Below are 21,375 nucleotides of genomic sequence, written 5' to 3'. Positions count from 1 at the left end.
TCTAAAAACATATTGATCTTTGACCCTCACAGAAACTTCTCTATATCCACCCAGAAGATACACGCTCCATCATGGAGACATCTATAATTCCCTTCTCTTCTCATTTATCCTTTATAGCCCATGCCTGAATGCCACTGAATTCTTTTTATTGAACTAGCTCTTTTTAAAAAAATATTGGGACTACCCTTAGTCATGTCAGGTCTTTCTATCAGCTTATCCATTGATCTTTCCCTCTCCAGCTGACCTTCCATACAAATGCTAGACTGAGCATACCAACCCTCAAGTTAAAAAACCAGCTAGTTGGTTCTATTTCCAGTATAGCTGAGTCAGCTCCTAAGAGGCTTGGGAAAAAGAAAAAAAAAAAAAAAAAACAAGAAAACTACTACAAGTTACAAAACCACCCAAATCTATGAAGAGTTTAAAAAGAGCTGGGCCAAAAAAAAAAAAAAAAGAGCAGGGCCCTAGCTGGTGTGGCTCAGTGGATAGAGCTTCAGTGTGCGGACTGAAGGGTCCCAGGTTCAATTCCGGTCAAGGGTACATGCCCAGGTTGCAGGCTCAATCCCCAGGAGGCAGCCAATTAATGATTCTCTCTCATCATTGATATTTTTCTCTCTCTATCCACCTCTCCCTCCCTCTCTGAAATCAATAAAAATATATTTTAAAAAAAAAAAAAAAAATAGATCTTGCAAGGAAAGGAGGATTTTAGTGGAAACCTGACTTTCTGCGACAACTGCAAACACTGAACTGCTGGGAGCACCAGACCACCGGTCCCCTATCAGCGCAAACATTTGGATTCAAAGAAACTCTTCACTGCACCACGGAAAGGTCAGATTTTGTCTGAAATAAGCTGCGGTTTCTAATCCCCGCGGTGGGTGAGGGAGGCGCTGGGTGAGGGAAGCGCGGCAGCCGCAGGACCGGCAGGAGCCGGGAGGTCTGTGCCTAGAAAAATCGGCGGCAGTTGGAACTGCCATGATCCGTGAATGAGGAGGGGGGTCTTCTGAGCTGCTAACAGAAGTGACCTCTTGAAAGCAACTCATTTTAATCTGACGAGGAGGGTCAGACTAAGAATTTTCAAAGGAGTGCAGGCTCCTTAGTCTGGGGCACAGACCCACGGTCCGCACACCTGGGCTCTTTCCGACTTTGATTGCTAAGCCCAATACAGAGGCAAACCCAGGTGGAAACCCTGAAAGACTGTAGGGGGAAGGTGTTTTTTCGGAACCTGGGGCCAGAGCTGCTTGTGACCATCAGAGAGGCAGCTCTGAGGCGCACATCTCCACAAACCGGTAGTGAGTGCCATAGAAGGGGAAAAAAAAAAAAAAGAAAAAAGAGCTAGAGAGGCCCGGAAGTCAATTCAGAAACACTGCCACCCAGGGGCTGAAACGCTAATTGTCTCTGGTGTAATCAAAAATAAATACGAGAAATTAAGATAGGGCTGGCTTAAAAAGCAGGACTGGCTTCCAACACTGAGGAGCCCTGGAATGAAGCTGAACTGAAATACCGCCCAGACTGGGAAAAAGGCGTACCAAACAGAATAATAGAGGAAGTGAATGACAGCCGCTACTGCACATTTTAGTCTTCCTATTTTTTAATTTTCAATTCTTTTTTCAATTTTTTAAATTTTTTATTCTCATATTTTTTTATTTTCATTTTTTGCATCTTTTACTTAAGAAACTAATATTTTTTTCTTTTTCCTCACTTGATTTTCACCTTTTTAATTATTACATTTTTATTTTCAATCAGCACTATTATTACTATTATTTTACTTTTTTTTTTTTAATGTCATTTGATTTTCTCTTTCTTTTATTTTTGGATTAGTGTCCTACATTCGACTTGCATCTTTCCCTTACAATCGCTTTACCCTATCTCAAAGCTAACATTATGCCATCACTCTCCTAACCTTTCCCCTTTTGGTCCCAGTTTATCTTAACCCTTTCTGGCTTTAGATTTTCCCTACTTTTTCAGTTTACTCCCTGCTAAAACTTCACCCTACTTATATATCTAATTCCCAACCCCCTGCTCCAAATCCATACAAACCTCTCTCTACGCTACCTTTAAAAAATTATTTTTCTCTCGGGCCTTTTGTTGTTGTTTGCTTGAATGTTGATTAGATTGAATGAATTTTTATGCTTTTTTATGAGATTGTTTAGATTATTCTTTTTGTTGGTTTGGTTGGTTCTTTTGTTTGCTTTGTTTTTGTTTGTTTTTTACTTTTGTTTTCCCTTGCCTCACTTGATATTAGCTGCTATTGCAGTTTGTATTAATCTCCAGGCTCGTGTTGCTGGAATTTGCTGGGAATAGTGGTTGTTCTAGTGGAGTTTACTCCCCATATATATAGTTTGTTCCCCTTTTCTCTCTTAGTATCATTCTTGTCTCTCTTACTTTTTTTTTCTTTTCTTTTTCTTTTCTGTTATTTCTTTTCTTTCTTTCTGCTCTTTTCCCAAGTTCAGATTCACACTCTTTGTTGTTGTTTTTTTCTTCGTTGTTGTTCTTTCTTTTTACTCTCCCTCTTCCACTCCTATTCCCTAATTTGCCTTTCTCTGGTGGTTACCTTTATTGGAGGTTATTAATATCGTGAATACAATTCTGTTCAGTGCCTTGTCTGTTGTGCCTGGTTGTGTTGTATTTTATACCTTTAAATCAACGCCAGAGAGAGAAATCTATATAACCAGACATCCGGAGAAGAGAGACCATGGGGAGACAAAGAAACAGCCCCCACAGGAAAGAGAAACAGGCATCACCAGAAAAGGAAGTAAACGATTTAGAGGCAAACAACCTATCAGAGAAAGAATTCAGAGAAATGGTCATAAAGTGGCTGAAAAGGATGGAAGACAAATTCGACAATATGAGTAAGAACCAAGAAGAAATGAAGAAGAACCAAGAAGAAATGAAAAGTGACATCGCTGCTGTAAAGAACTCAATAGAAAGCATCAAGAGTAGACTAGATGAAGCAGAGGACCGCATAAGTGAGCTAGAAGACAAGATGGAAAAAAATACCCAATTACAACAGCTTCTAGAAACAAAAATTAGAAAGATTGAGGAGAGCGTAAGGGAACTTCGGGACAATACAAAACAAAACAACATCAGGATAATAGGGGTGCCAGAAGGAAAGGAAACTGAGCAAGGAATAGAAAACCTGTTTGAAGAAATAATAACAGAAAACTTCCCTGATATAGGGAAGAAAAAACCCACACAAATCCAAGAAGCTCACAGAGTTCCAAGCAAAATGAACCCCAAAAGACCGACGCCAAGGCACATTATAGTTAAGTTGGCAAACACCAACGACAAAGTAAGAATCTTACAAGCGGCCAGAGAGAGACAGACAGTTACATACAAAGGAACCCCCATCAGACTAGCAACTGATTTCTCAACAGAAACTCATCAGGCCAGAAGGGAATGGAATGAAATATACCAAGTCATGCAAAGGAAGGGTCTAAATCCAAGAATACTGTACCCAGCAAGGCTATCAATCAAAATTGAAGGTGAAATCAGGAGCTTCAGAGACAAAAAAGGACTAAGGGAGTTTATCACCACCAAACCAGCACTGAAAGAAATGCTAAAGGGTCTGCTGTAAAAAAAAGAAAGAAATAGGAAGCAAAGAAGGTACACAGGGGTATAGAATAAAAATGGCGTCAAATAAGTACCTATCAATAATAACTTTAAATGTAAATGGATTGAATGCCCCAATAAAAAGACACAGGGTAACAGACTGGATAAGAAAACAAAACCCAGATATCTGCTGTCTACAGGAAACCCACCTCAAAAAAAAGGATGCATACAGACTGAGAGTAAAGGGATGGAAAAAGGTTTTCCAGGCAAATGGAAATGAAAAAAAAGCTGGGGTTGCAATACTTATATCTGACAAATTAGATCTCAAAGTGAAGGACATAACAAGAGATAATGAAGGCCACTTCATAATACTAAAGGGAGAAATCCAACAAGAAGAAATAACTCTGGTAAACATATATGCACCCAATGCAGGAGCACCAAGATACATTAAAAAACTCCTGGAAGATATCAAAGGAGAGATTGACAGTAATACAATCATAGTAGGAGACTTCAATACCCCACTATCACCATTGGACAAATCCTCTAAACAAAAAATCAGCAAAGAAACATCAATCCTAAATGACTCACTAGAACAGATGGAATTAATCGACATCTTCAGAACATTTCACCCCAAAGCCACAGAATATACATTCTTCTCAAGTGCACATGGGTCATTTTCAAAGATAGACCATATGTTAGGACATAGGCAAAGTCTCTCCAAATTCAAGAAGATAGAAATCATATCAAGTATCTTCTCAGATCACAGTGGCATAAAACTGGAAATCAACTACAATAAAAACAACCCAAAGAAATCAAACACTTGGAGACTAAACAGCATGTTATTAAACCATGACTGGGTTACCAAAGACATCAAGGAAGAAATAAAAAACATCATGGCAACAAACGACAATGAAAACACAACAATCCAAAATCTATGGGACACAATGAAAGCAGTCCTGAGAGGGAAGTTCATAGCTCTACAAGCCTACTTCAAAAAACAAGAAACAATGGTAATAAATTACCTAACCCAACAACTCAAAGAGTTAGAGAGAGAGCAACAAGATAAGCCCAGTGTAAGCAGAAGGAAAGAAATAATAAAGATCAGAGCGGAGATAAACGACATAGAGACCAAAGAAACAATACAAAAGATCAACAAAACCAAGAGCTGGTTCTTTGAAAGGATAAACAAGATTGATGGACCTCTAGCCAGGCTCACCAAGAAGCAAAGAGAGAGGACCCAAATAAACAAAATCAGAAATGAAAGAGGTGAAATAACAACAGACCCCGACGAAATACAAAGGATTGTTACAAAATACTACGAACAACTCTATTCCAACAAACTGGACAACCTAGAGGAAATCGACATATTCCTAGAAAAATACAACCTTCCAAAACTCAATCAGGAAGATTCTAAACAGCTCAACATGCCAGTAACTATGGAAGAAATTGAAGCAGTCATCGAAAAGCTTCCGGCAAACAAAAGCCCGGGGCCAGATGGCTTCACAGGAGAGTTTTATCAAACTTTCAAGGAAGAACTAAAACCTATCCTCCTCAGACTATTCCAAAAAATTCAAGATGAAGGAACACTTCCAGGCTCCTTCTATGAAGCCAGCATCACCCTAATACCAAAACCAGATAAAGACAACTCAATGAAAGAGAATTACAGGCCAATATCCCTCATGAACATTGATGCCAAAATTCTCAACAAAATTCTAGCAAATCGGTTCCAGCAGTACATCAGAAAGATCATACACCATGACCAAGTAGGATTTATTCCAGGAATGCAAGGATGGTACAATATCCGCAAATCAATAAACGTGATACATCACATAAACAAATTGAGAGATAAAAATCACATAGTCATATCAATAGATGCAGAAAAAGCATTTGACAAAATCCAACACCCTTTCTTGATAAAAACTCTCAACAAGGTGGGAATAGAAGGCTCATACCTCAACATAATAAAAGCTATTTATGATAAACCCACAGCAAACATCATACTCAATGGGCAAAAACTAAAACCATTTCCCCTAAGAACAGGAACAAGACAGGGATGCCCACTCTCACCACTTCTATTTGACATAGTACTGGAAGTATTAGCTATCGCAATTAGGCAAGAAGAAGAAATAAGAGGCATCCAAATTGGAAAAGAAGAAGTGAAGCTGTCCTTATTTGCAGATGACATGATATTGTACCTAAAAAACCCAAAAGATTCCATCAAAAAACTAATAGACTTAATAAATGAATTCGGCAATGTAGCGGGATACAAAATTAACGCCAAGAAATCTATGGCTTTTCTATACACCAATAATGAACTTACAGAAAGAGAGACTAAAAAAGCAATCCCATTTACCATCGCACCAAAAAAATTAAGATACCTAGGAATAAACTTAACTAAGGAGGTAAAAGACCTATACGCAGAAAACTACAGGACACTGAAAAAAGAGATAGAGGAAGACGTAAACAGATGGAAGAACATACCATGTTCCTGGATTGGTAGAATCAACATCATTAAAATGTCCATACTACCCAAAGCAATCTACAGATTCAATGCACTCCCCATCAAAATACCAACAGCATATTTCACAGACCTAGAAAGAACTCTCCAAAAATTCATCTGGAATAAAAAAAGACCCCGACTAGCCTCAGCAATTCTCAGAAAGAAGAATAAAGTAGGTGGGATCTCAATACCCGATTTCAACCTGTATTACAAAGCCACTGTTCTCAAAACAGCCTGGTACTGGCATAAGAACAGACATATTGATCAATGGAACAGAATAGAGAACCCAGATATCGACCCAAACCACTATGCTCAATTAATATTTGACAAAGGAGGCATGAACATACAATGGAGTCAAGACAGTCTCTTCAATAAATGGTGTTGGGAAAACTGGACAGATACATGCAAAAAAATGAAACTAGATCACCAACTTACACCATACACAAAAATAAACTCAAAATGGATACAGGACTTAAACATAAGACGGGAAACCATAAAAATACTAGAGGAATCCACAGGCAACAAAATCTCAGACATATGCCACAAGAACTTCTTCACTGACACTGCCCCTAGGGCAATGGAAGCTAAAGAGAAAATTAACAAATGGGACTACATCAAAATAAAAAGCTTTTTTACAGCAAAAGAAACCATCAACAAAACAACAACAAAAGCCCACTGCATGGGAAAACATATTTGCAAATGCTATCACTGATAAAGGTTTAATCTCCAACATCTACAGGCAGCTTATGCAACTCAATAAGAGGAAGATAAATGATCCAATAAAAAAATGGGCAACAGACCTAAACAGAATATTTTCAAAAGAAGACAGAAGGAAGGCCAAGAGACACATGAAAACATGTTCAAAGTCACTTATTATCCGAGAGATGCAAATCAAAACAACAATGAGGTACCATCTCACACCTGTCAGAATGGCTAGCATCAACAAATCAACAAACAACAAGTGTTGGCGAGGATGCGGAGAAAAAGGAACCCTCGTGCACTGCTGGTGGGAATGCAGACTGGTGCAGCCACTGTGGAGAACAGTATGGAGTTTCCTCAAAAAACTGAAAATGGAACTCCCATTTGACCCAGTAATCCCACTCCTGGGAATATATCCGAAGAAACTAGAAAAACCAATCAGAAAGGATATATGCACCCCTATGTTCATAGCAGCACAATTTACAATAGCTAAGATTTGGAAACAGCCTAGGTGCCCGTCAGCAGATGAGTGGATCGGAAAACTGTGGTACATCTACACAATGGAATACTATGCTGCCATAAAAAAGAAGGAATTCTCATCATTTGCAGCAACCTGGATGGAATTGGAGAACATTATGCTAAGTGAAATAAGCCAGTCAATGAAAGAAAAATACCACATGATCTCACTCATTTAGGGATAGTAAAGAACATTATAAAGTGGTGAACAAAAAGATAGATACAGAGACAGTAAAGCATCAAACAGACTTTCAAAGTACAGGGGGAAAGTTTGGGAAAGGTGGGGGAGTTATGAAATCAAACGAAGGACTTGTATGCATGCATATAAGCATAAACAATGGACGCAAAACTCTGGGGGGGGAGGGCATGTGTGGGTGTGGGGTGGGGGGGGGTAATAGTAAGATATGTACACATATAATACCTCAATAAAAATATTAAAAAAATAAATAAATTAATAAATAAATAAATAAAAATAAAATAAAATAAAAAAATAAAAATAAAAAGAGCAGGGAGACTTTGAAGAGTCAAAATTTAAAGGAAAGAACCAGCATGGGATGAGTTTCTGTTTTACAGCTTTATCCTAAAGACAGGCTACAGTCATGGCCCAAACTCCACCATTTTTCTGGCTCAAAGAATCAAAGAACAGAACCCGAGGCAACTACTGTAAAGAAAGATTTCCAAAAGGGACAGATGGAGAGAAATAGAGCCCTGAATTCTATACATAACTGTCCACATCTCTGAGTGATCCCTGAACTATGCATGAGCAGGGCAGAATCAAGATAATTTATAGCTAGTGAAACAAAAAATCTGCACTGAGATTTGAGCTGCTGCCCACTGTAGGTGAGACAGTTTGTGGTATGAGTCTAATCAAGTTCCTTGCCTGTTAAAATAAAAACAATACTCTTCAGAGAAATACATCAGAATCAAGAGACTCCACAACATAACATTCACAATGTCAACAATCTAAAATTACTCAGAATGTGAATAACCAGTGAAGTGTGAGCCATTCTCAAGGAAAAGGATAATCAACGGAGGCCAATCCTATCTGATATGACCCAGATGTTGAGTCAAAGACAAAGACTTTAAAGCAGCCAATTTAACTATAGTCAATGAGATAAAGGAAAATATACTTACAATAAATGAAAAAATATCAGAAATAGAATATACAGAAAAGAACTATATGGAAATTCTAGCAGTGAAAACATCTGAAATTTTAAAATTTCATAGGCCCTGCCATTATGACTCAGTTGGTTGGAACATTGTCCCATGCATTGGAAAGTCACAATTTTGATTCCCAGTCAGGGCACATACCTAGACTGCAGGTTCAGTCCCTGGTTGGGGCACGAACGGGAGACAACCGATTGAGGATTCTCTCTCACATTGATGTTTCTTCTCTCTCCTTTCTTTCTCTCTAAAAAAAAAATCATAGGATTAGCAGAATAGCAGAATAGAGATGACAGGATAAAGTTAATGAATTTAGAGATAGAAAAGGAGAGACTGGAGTATAATTTTTTTCTAATGCAATAAGATTTCCTGAATATGATGAAAGACATTAATTTACAGACTCAAGAAGCTCAGTAAATCCCAAACAGAATAAATATTAAGACAACACCACATAGACATACTGGTATCATATCCAAATTAGAAACAAAGAAAAGATAAAATCTTGAAAGAAACTAGAGAAAATGAACAATGATTTGAATAATTACAAACTTCTGATCATAAACTATGGAAGTCAGACACAGTGGAACAACATATTTAAATGCTAAAACAAAACAAAACGTTAACCCAGAATCCTAAATCTGGCAAAAATACCCTTAAATAAAGACATTATTTTCACACTAGAGGCCTGGTGCATGGGATTCGTGCACTGGTGGGGAGCATGGCCTGCGGGGATCAGCCCGCTGTGGGAGCTCCACTCATTCCAGTCAGCCGAGCGGCGCTCCCACTGTGGGAGTGCACTGACCATCAGGGAACAGCTTCTGCATTGAGCATCTGCCCCCTGGTGGTCAGTGAGTGTCATAGTGACTGGTCGACCAGTCATTCTGGTTGTTCCACCATTGGGTCTCTGGGCTGTTATTATATAGGATGAAAGAAAACAGAATGTGCTGCTTGCAGATCTATACTCAAGAAATGCTAAAGGAAGCTCTTTGGACTGGAAAGAAATGATACCAGAAAGAAACTTGGATTTTTCAGGGAGGAATGAGGAACACTGGAAATGCTATACTGGGTAAAAACAAATGGCCACTGCAGCCTTCAAGAAAGCGTGCATACTCCTCAGCCTGACACCCAATACCTCTCTCCTTCACACCTCAACAAATACACCTCTTGGCCCCATTTCTTTCACAAGAGACACTTGTGAACTTTTAACAATACCACACTGAGTCCCAACTTTGGCCTTTACAAATGCTACTCCCTCTACCCCAAATCCTCTCCCTTCCTTCTTCTATCTATGTAAATTATATGCATACACACTCATGTTACAACTCAAGGAACACTTTGTCTTCCAGGCCGCTCCTGACTGCCCCAGCCTTTGTGCATTTCTGTATGCAGTCCCAAGGAACAGAACAATAAACTGAAATACATTGCTAAAACATTTTGGTGATGTCAAAGCACCTTCCCCTCCATTATTTCATTCAGTTCTCACAAAAGCAGTTTGAGGCAGGAGAGCAGGTCTGATGACCCACCTTGTGTAGGTGAGACAACCAAGGTCAGGGAAACTAAGTGGTTTTCACACAGCTGCACAGCCAGAGCCCAGAAAAACTGGCACTAGTACTTGGCTCTCAGACTCTCATCCCAGTTCTCTGTCCACTTGCCACACTGATACACTTCATATAGTGTCTGCCTGTAACCAGTTTATAATCATCTTGCATTATAAACTTACCATACAGCTACAAAAAGTTAAACTTTAAGACACCAACTCAATACACCCCTAGACTGAAAATCTTGAACCTGGCCAAGTATCAGAAATACTCATGAAAACTTCAAATTCCAAAACTCATAACAAACCAACTGAATCAGAATCTCTCTGGAAATATGCATTTTTGAAGTTCCATAGGTGATTCTGATATGCAACCAGAGCTGAGAACCTCTTCACTGCATGACTAATCATCAGATGACTAATCCAGACTGTGGGGCAATGTGAGAAGAGAGAAATGGGTGTGGGGTGGGATGCCACAAAGAAGGGAAAGTCTGAGCAGAGGGTTGGAGGAGGAACATTTTGGATTGGCAGAGAAGAAAGTGAGTGTATTTTGGGCTGGTGTTGGGAAAGTGGGGTAGGAAGGTTGATATGTGTTCAAGAGATGGAATGTTTCTGAGCAGAGGTTCACTGATCTAAAGGAAGCAGGATATAAGGATGAGAATGCAGAGGATAAATAGGAAGGGCAAGAGACAGGAGATTAGGGATAGGATGCCTGAACCCTACCATGCACTCCAAGAGTGCTTCTGTCCATAATCCTTACCCTAGGGCTCTTACTCTCAGGCCACTTTGAGTGGATTCTATGTTCTGTGATCTTTCTGTGACTCCCAACTCTATGAGGTTGTCCCTCTCTCACAGCCCTTATTCGTCTCTACCCCCATCCAGAGCTTTGACTTCCTCAATGGATGTTGCTCATCTTTATATCCCCTAGATTGGTTATTCTCACCCAGGGGCAATTTTGTCCTCCAGGGAACATTTGGCAATGTCTGGTGATGTATTTTGGTTGTCACAATTGGAGAAGAGTATATTACTGGAATCATGCTAAATATCCTACAGTTATAATTCAAGGAACACTGTAACAAAGAATTATCCATGCCCAAATGTCAGCAGTCCTAAGAATGATAAACTCAGGCTTAGATAATTGCTTTATTAATACTTAAACTTAAGTTACTATTTAATATTAATAATTCAACATTGAATAATAAATTAATAAATCTGATTAATGGCTGTCTGAACAATCCAATGAAAGAAAAAAGGGTTTGGTTCTATCAGCCACCTTTGACTCCCAGATTTTTTAATTTCATAGGTAGTAAAGTTATAAAAACAAAAAACTAGAGAGCCAACATAGAATTGCTAAGTTTTCTTATTGCCATGTATAGGCATAAAAATAAAACTATCAACTACTATAATGAGTACTTCCTAAAATAAAGGACATTTAAACTATCAAAATGTAATGTTAATAATAAAAATAACACAGGAGGATATTACCAAGAAAGGTCAGTATAGCAGCCAACAGTTGCCATAGGCAGGTTGAAAGGTTCACTTTAGCCAGCCCTAGACCACTGCCCACCAACTTGGGAACCTCGGAATGAGACTACAAGCTTCTGGAGAGCAGGGCTCTTGTCTTACAGGTAGCCCTCTGACTCTTGATGCTGAGCAGCCCAGGGAAGGCTGCCAAGGCTGCCCCACCTGTGCTGCGAACCCCTACCTTATATTCCAAGGAGAGCAAAGTCTCCGTCTTAGAAGCCCAGCTCCACTTGTGGACTGCATAGCCCTTGTAGTCGTTGGTGGTCCCGCCTTCCTCATCCAAGACCAAGACATATGGGCAGCTAGGAGAGACACACAGGTGAGGAGCTGCCACCAGGCCCCTGAAGGAAGCCCTCATTACTACTGGCAATAGGCAGACAGGGTTCTGAGAGTCTGCCCCAGCTGGAGACAGCATGGTTTCCTGCAGGCAGCCTCACTTCTCTTGCCTAATAGGGTCTGAGGTCCCTTCAGTCCTGTTGATCCTACTGGGAGAATTGTTGGGAAGGACAGGTCTGAGGGAGATGATGGAGGCTCCAGGCCAAACCCAGAGGGACAGAAATGGAATGAATGCCCTGTTGCCTAGGAGCCTGAGTATACAAGATCTTAGGTATCAAAATGGGAACATCTATAACATGAAAGTAAGTCATTTCTTTCAAGAATCGTTCCTTATGAAAGACCAGGCAAAACCAACTATTGGCTGACAAAAATATGTGCTTCTTTTAAAACAACCCACAGAAGTGGTGCCTGTGGCTTCTACTTCACTCTCTCTTGGTTTAAACACTTCTCTCCACTAAAGAATTGTTCCAGTAATTTTGCCAAAAATCAAAATCTTAGTGCTGTGGGGTACAAGTGGAGTAGGTCTTGGAGAGCTGTCATCCTCATTGGCTATGATACAGATATAGCAAGTGAGGGCCTCAAAGTACCTATGTTTCTGCGGACACTGCCTGTGGCCTTCTTAACTTCTGAACACTCCCTGGCCTCTCCTTTCCCCAAAGACTCCCTTGCCACCTCAGTGCCCCCCTTTGTCACCCTCAGAGATACTTCCATGGGGCCATAATCCCTCCAACCCACTCACCAGGACTTTAGGTTGTAGTGAACGCAGCCCTGGCCTTCAGCATTGAACAGGGCCAGGAAGGAGAAGTTGGGTGTGTCATTAAAGAGTAAGGTGATGGTTCTCCCTCTGCAGCACGTGGGGATCTGACACATGGCAATGTTTCCGGAGGGATAGCTGGAAGAAATGGTTAAGTGGAACTAACAGAAAACTCTCCAGGTCCTATTCTCAGGTGCCTCATGGAAAGCAAGTCTACAAATCTGCTCTCTAAATGGTATATCATTCCCAGTTTTCAAAGACCCTCCCTGAACTTTGCGTAACAACTCATTGACTGTGGAACCGACCATGCCTCTGGTGCTTTCTTGTATCTTCTTTATAGTCCACACAACAACCCTGTAGTAAATTATCATCATCTCCATCTCACAGATGAATAGGGTTTCCCTGCAGTTGAGGGGGGTCCCTGGCATGTGGGACTTTCACTGCTAAAATCAGGAAGTCCTTGGCAAACCAGGATGAGTTATCACCATACAGATGAGGAATTCAAGGTGCAAAGAAATGGTCTGCCTCACATCACACCACAGGAAGTGGCAGAGCCAGTATACTGAGGCCAGTAATCTCTCTAATCTGTCAGGCTGCCTCCCCTTCTGACCAATCTAGGAGAGCAGTCAATGTCTAGCTGCTCATTTCCTACCAAGTGGCCCCAAGAAACATTGGTCCCAAACAAGAGGGATATAGTGAGGGCAGCTACTATCCTGTTTGCAGGAATTTCAGAAGTACCCCACATGGAAAAATTTCAGTGGTTGGTACTAGGATCCACCTTCTTAATCCTTTTCCACAAACTGATAAAAAAAATTAATGAACAGAAATTATAAAAGTAACCAAATAGAAATTTTGAGGCTTAATAGTATCTATCTAATAATAGGATAATATGCAAATTGGTTGGGGACACCGTCACGTAATGAACAATCAGCAGGCTGCATTCCCGCCTCCTGCGCCAGCCCAGAGACATGAGGCTCATGTCCCCAACCCCGGCAACGAGCCCCGGGATGTGAGGCTCGTGTTGCCACCCCTGGCAATGAACCAGGCGTGAGGCTCATGTCTCCCCTACCCTCACCCCCCCATCCCCCCACCCCCCCGGCAACGGGCAGGGATTTGAGACTTGGGTCCCCACCCCCTGCACTGGCCTGGAGACATGAGGCTCGCGTCCTCCACCCCGGGAATGGCCCTGGGACATGAGGCTCATGTTGCAGCCCCTGGCAAGGGACCCGGGACGTGAGGCTCGGGTCCCCACCCCCTGTGCCAGCCCAGAGACATTGAGACTTGCATCCCAGACCCTGGCAACAAGCCCCGGGACGTGAGGCTTGCATCCCTGCCCCCCTATGCCAGCCCGGGGGTCCGCAGGACTTCGCTAGGCCCAGCCCAGGGTTCACAGGCCTCCTCCAGCTCTGGCCTATCTCTTTGGGGCACTCCATCGAGGAGCTCCGGATGAGTGGGCGGGGCCTACCTCTTTGCGGCAATGGATTGGCAATGGATCACAGGGCTCCCGCACTGTGACAGGGCACAGGTGAGGCTGAGAGACACCACCCCCTGCCCCGCCCCGAGTGCACGAATTTTGTGCACTGGGCCACTAATAATAAATCAAATGAAAAAATTCACTAGATGGGTTTATCAGTAGATTGCCACAGTAGAAGAAAAAAAATCAGTGAACTTGAAGAGAGATAAATTGAAATTATCCAGTCTGAGACATGGAAAAATAAAAAAAGAATGAAGAAAAATTAACAGACATCAGAAGACCTGTGGGAGACTATCAAATTGACCAATACATACATAACAAGAGCCCCAGTAGAGAAGAGAGAGAAGGGGGCAGAAAGAATATTTGAATAAATAATGAATAAAAACTCTCCAAATTTTATGAAAGACACCAATCTACACATTCAAGAGACTCAACAAATTCCAAGTATGATAAATTTAAAGATAGCCACACTGAGACACATTAGTATCAAACTGCCAATAGACATAGACAGAGAGAATCCTGAAAGCAGCAAGAGAAAAGATACTTGTCCTATACAAGGGATCTTCGATAAGATTAATGGCCAATTTATCATCAGAAGCCATGGAGACTAAAAGGCAATAGAATGGAATATTTATAGAACTGAAAGGAAAAAAAATCTGTCAACCAAGAATTCTGTATTAAGCAAAACTATCCTTCAAAAATGAAGGAGAAATTAAGACTTTCCAAATAAAAAAGGGTGAAGAAGTTTACCACTACAAGAAATGTTAAAAGGAGTCCTGCAGGCTGAGATGAAAGTACACTTGGCAGTAACTCAAAGACATGCAAAGTAACTCTATAAGTAAATATAAAAGGCAGTATTATAGTATATTTGTTTATAATTCCTTTCTTTCCTATGTGATTTGAAAAAACAAATGCATAAAATAATAATTGTAAATCTATGTTAATGGCATACTTTTATATAAAGATGTAATTTGTAATAACAACAACATAAAGAAGAAGGAATAAGCTATATAGGAGCAGAGTTTTGTGTACTATTACAGCTAACTTAGTATTAATTCAAACTAGTTTGTTGTCATTTGTAATAATCAAGTATATTAATTTCTTGGGGCTGCTGTAATTAAATCCCACAAACTGGGTCACTTGGACAGCAGAAATTTATTCTCTCACAGTTCTGGAGACTAGCACGGTGTAGACAGGGTCATGCTTTTGGAAGCTCCGGGGAAGAATACTTCCTTGCCTCTTCCTAGTTCCTAGTGGTTGTCAGGAATCTTTGGCATTCCTTGGTTTATAGGTGTATCATTATAATCTCTTTCTTAGTCATCACATGGACTTAATTACTCTGTGTGTGACTGTTTTCTCTTGTTGAATTAGAGCCCACACTAATCCAATATGGCTGCATTTTAATTTAATAATTACATCTGCAAAACCCTATTTCTAAATATGGTCACATTCTGAGGATTCAGGTGAACATAAATTTTTGGCAGACACTATTCAAGACATGATACCAGAGTAACCACTAAGAAAATAACTTAAAAATATGGAGAAAAGAAAATGAGGAGGGAATAAAAATGTCATACTACCAAAAAATAAAAAAAATCAAACACAAAAGGCAGTAATATAGAAACTGAGGAACAAAAATATATATAAGATATAAAAAACAAAAAGTAATATGGCAGGATTAAGCCCTTTCATATCAGCAATTACTTTAAATATAAATGGATTAATCTTTCCAAACAAAGGCAGAGATTGTGAGAATGAATTTTTACAAAAACCATAATCCACACATATGCTGTCTACAAGAGACTCACTTTAGATCCAAAGACACAACTAGGTTAAAAGTGAAATTATGGCCCAGTCAGCATGGCTCTGTGGTTGAGCATTGACCTATGAACTAGGAGGTCACAGTTCAGTTCCCAGACAGGGCACATACCCAGGTTGTGGGCTTGACCCCCAGTGGGGGATATGCAGGAGGCAGCCAATCAATGATTCTCATCATTGATGTTTCTATCTCTCTCTTTCTTTCCCTTCCTCTCTGAAATCAATAATATATATATATATTTTAATATATTTTCTTCTTTATTGATTTCAGAGAGGAAGGAAGAGGGAGAGAGAGATAGAAACATCAATGATGAGAGAGAATCATTGATTGGCTGCCTCCTGCATGCCCCCTATTGGGGATCGAACCTGCAGCCCAGGCATGTGCCCTTGGCCAGAATCAAACCTGGGACCTTCTATTCCACAGGCCAACGCTCTATCCACTGAGCCAAACTGGGCAGGGCCTATTTTTTAAAAAAGTGAAATTATGAAGAGGGATATGCAAATCATAAACATAAGAAAGCAAAGTTGGCTATATTGATATCAGATGAAACATATTTTAAATAAAAATTCTTTTACAATAGACCAGGCGTCCTCAAACTACAGCCCGCGGGCCACATGCGGCCCGCCGAGGACATTTATCCGGCCCGCTGGGTGTTTTTGCCGTTTTGTTTTTTTACTTCAAAATAAGATATATGCAGTGTGCATAGGAATTTGTTCATAGTTTGTTTGTTTTTAAACTATAGTCCAGCCCTCCAACAGTCTGAGGGACAGTGAACTGGCCCCCTGTTTAAAAAGTTTGAGAACCCCTGCAATAGACAAAGAAGGACGTTATTCAGAAAATGGTCAATGCCTCAAGAATATATAACAAGTACAGACATACACACCTAACAACAGAGGCTTAAAATATATAAAGCAAAAACTGAGAGAATTAAAAAAACAAGTACTAAAATAAGAGTTGAAGACTTCACTACCTCACTTTCAATAATGGATAGAACAGCCCTAGCCGGTGTGGCTTAGTGCACAGAGCATCAGCCTGTGGACTGAAGGGTCCCGGGTTTGATGTCGATCAAGGGCAAATGCCCAGGTTGCAGGCTTGATCCCTAGTAGAGGGCGTACAGGAGGCAGCCAATCAAAGATTCTTTCTCATTGATGTTTCTATCATCTCTCTCTCTCTCCCTTCCTCTCTAAAATCAATAAAAATATATTTTTAAAAAATAATAATGGATATAACAATTAGACAGAAAATCAATAAAGAAATAGAGGACTCGATCAATATTATAAACCAACTAAACCTCACAGGCATATACAGAATATCCCATCTAACAATAACAAAATAAACATTCTTCTCAAGTTCACATGGATCATTCTCTGGTACAGACAATATGTTAGGCCTCAAAATAGGTCTCAATGAATTTTAAAAGATTATAACCATAGAGAGTATATCTCTACAGAATGAAACTAAAAGTCACAGACAAAATAAAATTTGGAAAATTCACAAATAGATGGAAATTAAACAATACACTCAACCAATGGATAAAGAAGCAATCACAAGTTAAATTGGAAAAAAATTGTGATAACTGAAAAAAACACACAGTATACTATAACTTATGGAATAAAGTAAATGCAATCCTCAGAAAGAAATTTATAGCTATAAATACTGACATTAAAGGAGAAAAAAGATATCAAATTAATAACCCAAACTTCCACCTTAATGAACTATAAGAAGGGAGAGCAAATTAAAGTTAAAGGTAGCAAAAGGAAGAAAACAAAGATTAGAGCATAGAAAAACAAAGCAGTGAATAGAAAAATAAGAGAGAACAAACAAAACCAAAAATTACTTCTTAGAAAATATTAACAAAATTCACAAAACTCTAGCTAGACTGAGAAAAAAAGGAAAACTCAAATTTCTAAAATTATAAATGAATTGAAGATATTAATGACCTTACAGAAATGAAAAATAATCATAAGAGAATTATATGAATAACTGTACACCTACAAGTTGGGTAACCTAGTTGAAGAGGACACCAATTCCTAGAAACATGCAAAGTTGCAGGATACAACATCAACACACAAAAATCAGATGTCTTTCCATTCATTTCCACCTTCTTTAATTTATTTCAACAATATTTTATAGTTTCCAGTGAACTACAATGAAAACTGTTTGGTTAAATTTATTCCAAAGTATTCTATCCTTTTTGATGCTATTGTAAATGATATCATTTCCCTTTATTCATTGCTTTCTTACTGTTATTGTATATACAGCATTTCATATCATTTGTTGCTAGTATTCATCTATAGATTAGAAGAATTAATGTTGCTAATGACAATAGTCCCCATAGGGATCTACAGAATTAATGCAATCCTATCAAAATTTCATCAATCATTTTTGCAGAAATAGAAAACTTGATCCTAAAATTCATATAAAATTGCAAGGGACCCCAAATAACCAAAATAATCTTGAAAAAGATAATAAAGTTGAAGGACTCACATTTCCTGATTTTAACACAACAAAACCACAATAATCAAAATAACAGACTTATAGATCAATGGTAGAATTAGAGTCAAAAAGTAAACCAAAAATAAACTCAAAATGGATAAAGGACTTAAACATAAAATATATAAAGCAAACCATAAAGATATTAGAAGAATCCATAGGCAGCAACATATCAGACATATGTCCTAGCAATATCTTTACTGACACAGCTCCTAGGACAATGGAAACTAAGGAGAAAATAAACAAATGGGACTACATCAAAATAAAAAACTTCTGCACAGCAAAAGAAACCATCAACAAAACAAGAGAGCCCACTATATGAGAGAACATATTTGCCAATGTTACATCCAATAAGGGTTTAATCTCCAAAATTTATAGGGAACTCATACAACTTAACAAAAGGAAGATAAACAATTCAATCAAAAAACGGGCAAAGGACCTAAATAGACACTTTTTGAAAGTATACATACAAAAAATAAGGCCAAGAGACATATGAAAACATGCTCAAAGTCACTAATGATCCGAGAGATGCAAATCAAAACAACAATGAGGTACCATCTCACACCTATCAGAATGGCTATCATCAACAAACGGTAAGTGCTGGCGAGAATGTGGAGAAAATGGAACCCTTGTGCACTGCTGGTGGAAATGCAGACTGGTGCAGCCACTGTGGAAAACAGTATGGAGCTTCCTCAAAAAACTAAAAATCGAACTCCCATTTGACCCAGTGATCCCACTTCTAGAAATATATCCCAAGAAATCAGAAACACCAATCAGTAAGAATATATGCACCCCTATGTTCATAGCAGCACAATTTACAATAGCTAAGATTTGGAAACAAACTAAGTGGCCATCAGCAGATGAGTGGGTTAAAAAACTGTGGTACATCTACCCAATGGAATACTACGCTGCTATAAAAAAAGAAAGAACTCTTACCATTTGCAACAGCATGGACGGACCTGGAGAGCATTATGCTAAGTGAAATAAGCCAGTCAGAGAAAGATAAATATCACATGATCTCACTCATTTGTGGAATGTAATGAACAACATAAACTGATGAACAAAAATAGATCCAGAGACAAAGCAGCATTGAACAGACCATCAAACCTCAGAGGGAAGGCAGAGGGGGAGAATTAAGAGCTCAACCAAAGGACTTGTATGCATGCATATAAGCATAATCAATGGACACAGAGAGTAGGAGGGTGAGGGCATGTGCTATTTGGTTAAATTTATTCCCAAGTATTCTATCCTTTTTGATGCTATTGTAAATGATATATTCTTTTGTTCATTGGTTTCTTACTGTTGTTGTACATACAGAATTTCATATCATTTGTTGCTAGTATTCATAGATTAGAAGAATTAATGTTGCTAATGGCAATAGTCCCCATAGGGATCCACAGAGACATATGGGGGTGGGAGCGGCAGGGGAGAGATCAATGGGGGAAAAGGGAGACATATGTAATACTTTAAACAAAAAAGAATTTAGTTTTTTTTTTTAAAAGCTAGGACACTTTGTACAGAAATAAAACATAAAATAAAAGGTTAAAAATAATAATAATAGTACATCAAGGACCTTCCAATGGAAGTCCCAATATCATTCAAATAGGGAAAAGAATAGTCTCTTCAACAAATAGTTCTGGGATAATTGAGCATCACATGCAAAAGAATGAGTTGGACCCTTACCTCACACCATGCAAAAATGTAAAAGTCAACTCAAAATATATCAAAAACCTAAATGTAAGAGCTATAACTTTAAAACTTTTAGAAGAAAACATAGGAATAAGCAATGGGTTCATAGATATGAAAACCAAAATACAAGGAACAAAAAAATAGAAAAATTAACTTCACCATAATTAAAAACTTTGTACAGCAAAGGAACATGAAAAGACACTTCACAGTATAGAAAAATATTTGCAAATCATATATCTGATAAGATTCTAGTATCTACAATATATAAAGAACTCTTATAAGAAAAAGACAATCAACAAATGGGGAAGGACTTGAATACATATTTCTAAAAAAAAAAGATATACAAAGAAGGCACATGACGATGCTCAAAATCATTAGTTATTAGGGCAATGCAAGTCAAAACCATAATGAGATATCAGTTCATACTCATTAGAATGGCTGGAATTTTTTTTTAAAAAAAGGAAAAATATCATGTATAGTCAAGGATGTCAAGAAATTGGAATCCTCACACATTGCTGATAGGAATATAAAATGGTGCAGCCACTATGAAAAACATTTTGAAGGCCTCTTAATAAATTAAACATAGAATTATCATATGATGGAGCCAATTCCATTCTTAGATATAAACTCCAAAGAACTGAAAATAGGTGTGCAAATAAAAACTTAGACAAAAATGTTCATAGCAGCATTAGTCTTAATAGCCAAATGGTGGAAACAACCTAATGTCCATAAATAAAATATTTAATTTTTAAAGTGTTACAATCCACATAATAGAATATTATTTAGCTACCAAAAAGAAGGAAATTCTGACAAATGCTAAAACACGTACAAACCTTGAAAACATTATATTAGGTGAAAAAGCTAGACCCAAAAGGCCACATATTGTAGGATTCCATTTATATGAGATGTCCACAATAGGCAAACCCACAGAAAGAAAATTGGTGATGCCAGGCAGGCTGGGGGTAGGGAGAAATGGGGAGTGAATGCTTAATGGGTGTAGGGTTTTCTTTCTGGGGTGACAAAAACGTTTCAGAACTTGATAGAGGTGGTAGCTGAACAACATTGTAAATGTACTAAATGCCGCTGAATTATACATGTTAAAAGAATATATTTTATGTTATGTGAATTTTACCCACCTTTAAAAAAAATGGAATGAAGTACTGATGCTTACTACAACTGACTCTGACAAACATGGAGATTAAGGGTGCCTACTGCCCGTGCAGGGGAAAGTCCGTATATAACTTAGGCTGGCCCTCCACATTCAAGGATTCCTAGCCTCTAGTCGACCCTTGAACAACACAAGTTTGAACTGCAAGGATCAACT

The 21,375-nt window shown here is 38.8% G+C and overlaps 1 protein-coding gene across 6 annotated transcripts in view; it reads right to left on the bottom strand.

The window, feature by feature from the left end:
* Positions 1-21,375, bottom strand: part of C18H3orf20 (chromosome 18 C3orf20 homolog) — a 70,741-nt gene that overhangs the window by 24,746 nt on the left and 24,620 nt on the right. For all 6 annotated transcript variants that reach the window (XM_054729854.1, XM_054729856.1, XM_054729857.1 and 3 more), the window contains 2 exons: positions 12,562-12,714; positions 11,668-11,788 (listed from right to left, as the gene is read on the bottom strand). In XM_054729854.1, the coding sequence (XP_054585829.1) occupies positions 11,668-11,788; positions 12,562-12,714 (274 nt within the window). The remainder of the gene's footprint in view (positions 1-11,667; positions 11,789-12,561; positions 12,715-21,375) is intronic.

The sequence above is a fragment of the Eptesicus fuscus genome, chromosome 18 (genome assembly GCF_027574615.1).
Source record: "Eptesicus fuscus isolate TK198812 chromosome 18, DD_ASM_mEF_20220401, whole genome shotgun sequence".
In the NCBI taxonomy this organism is placed as follows: Eukaryota; Metazoa; Chordata; class Mammalia; order Chiroptera; family Vespertilionidae; genus Eptesicus; species Eptesicus fuscus.
This window is presented reverse-complemented; position numbering and strand designations above follow the sequence as displayed.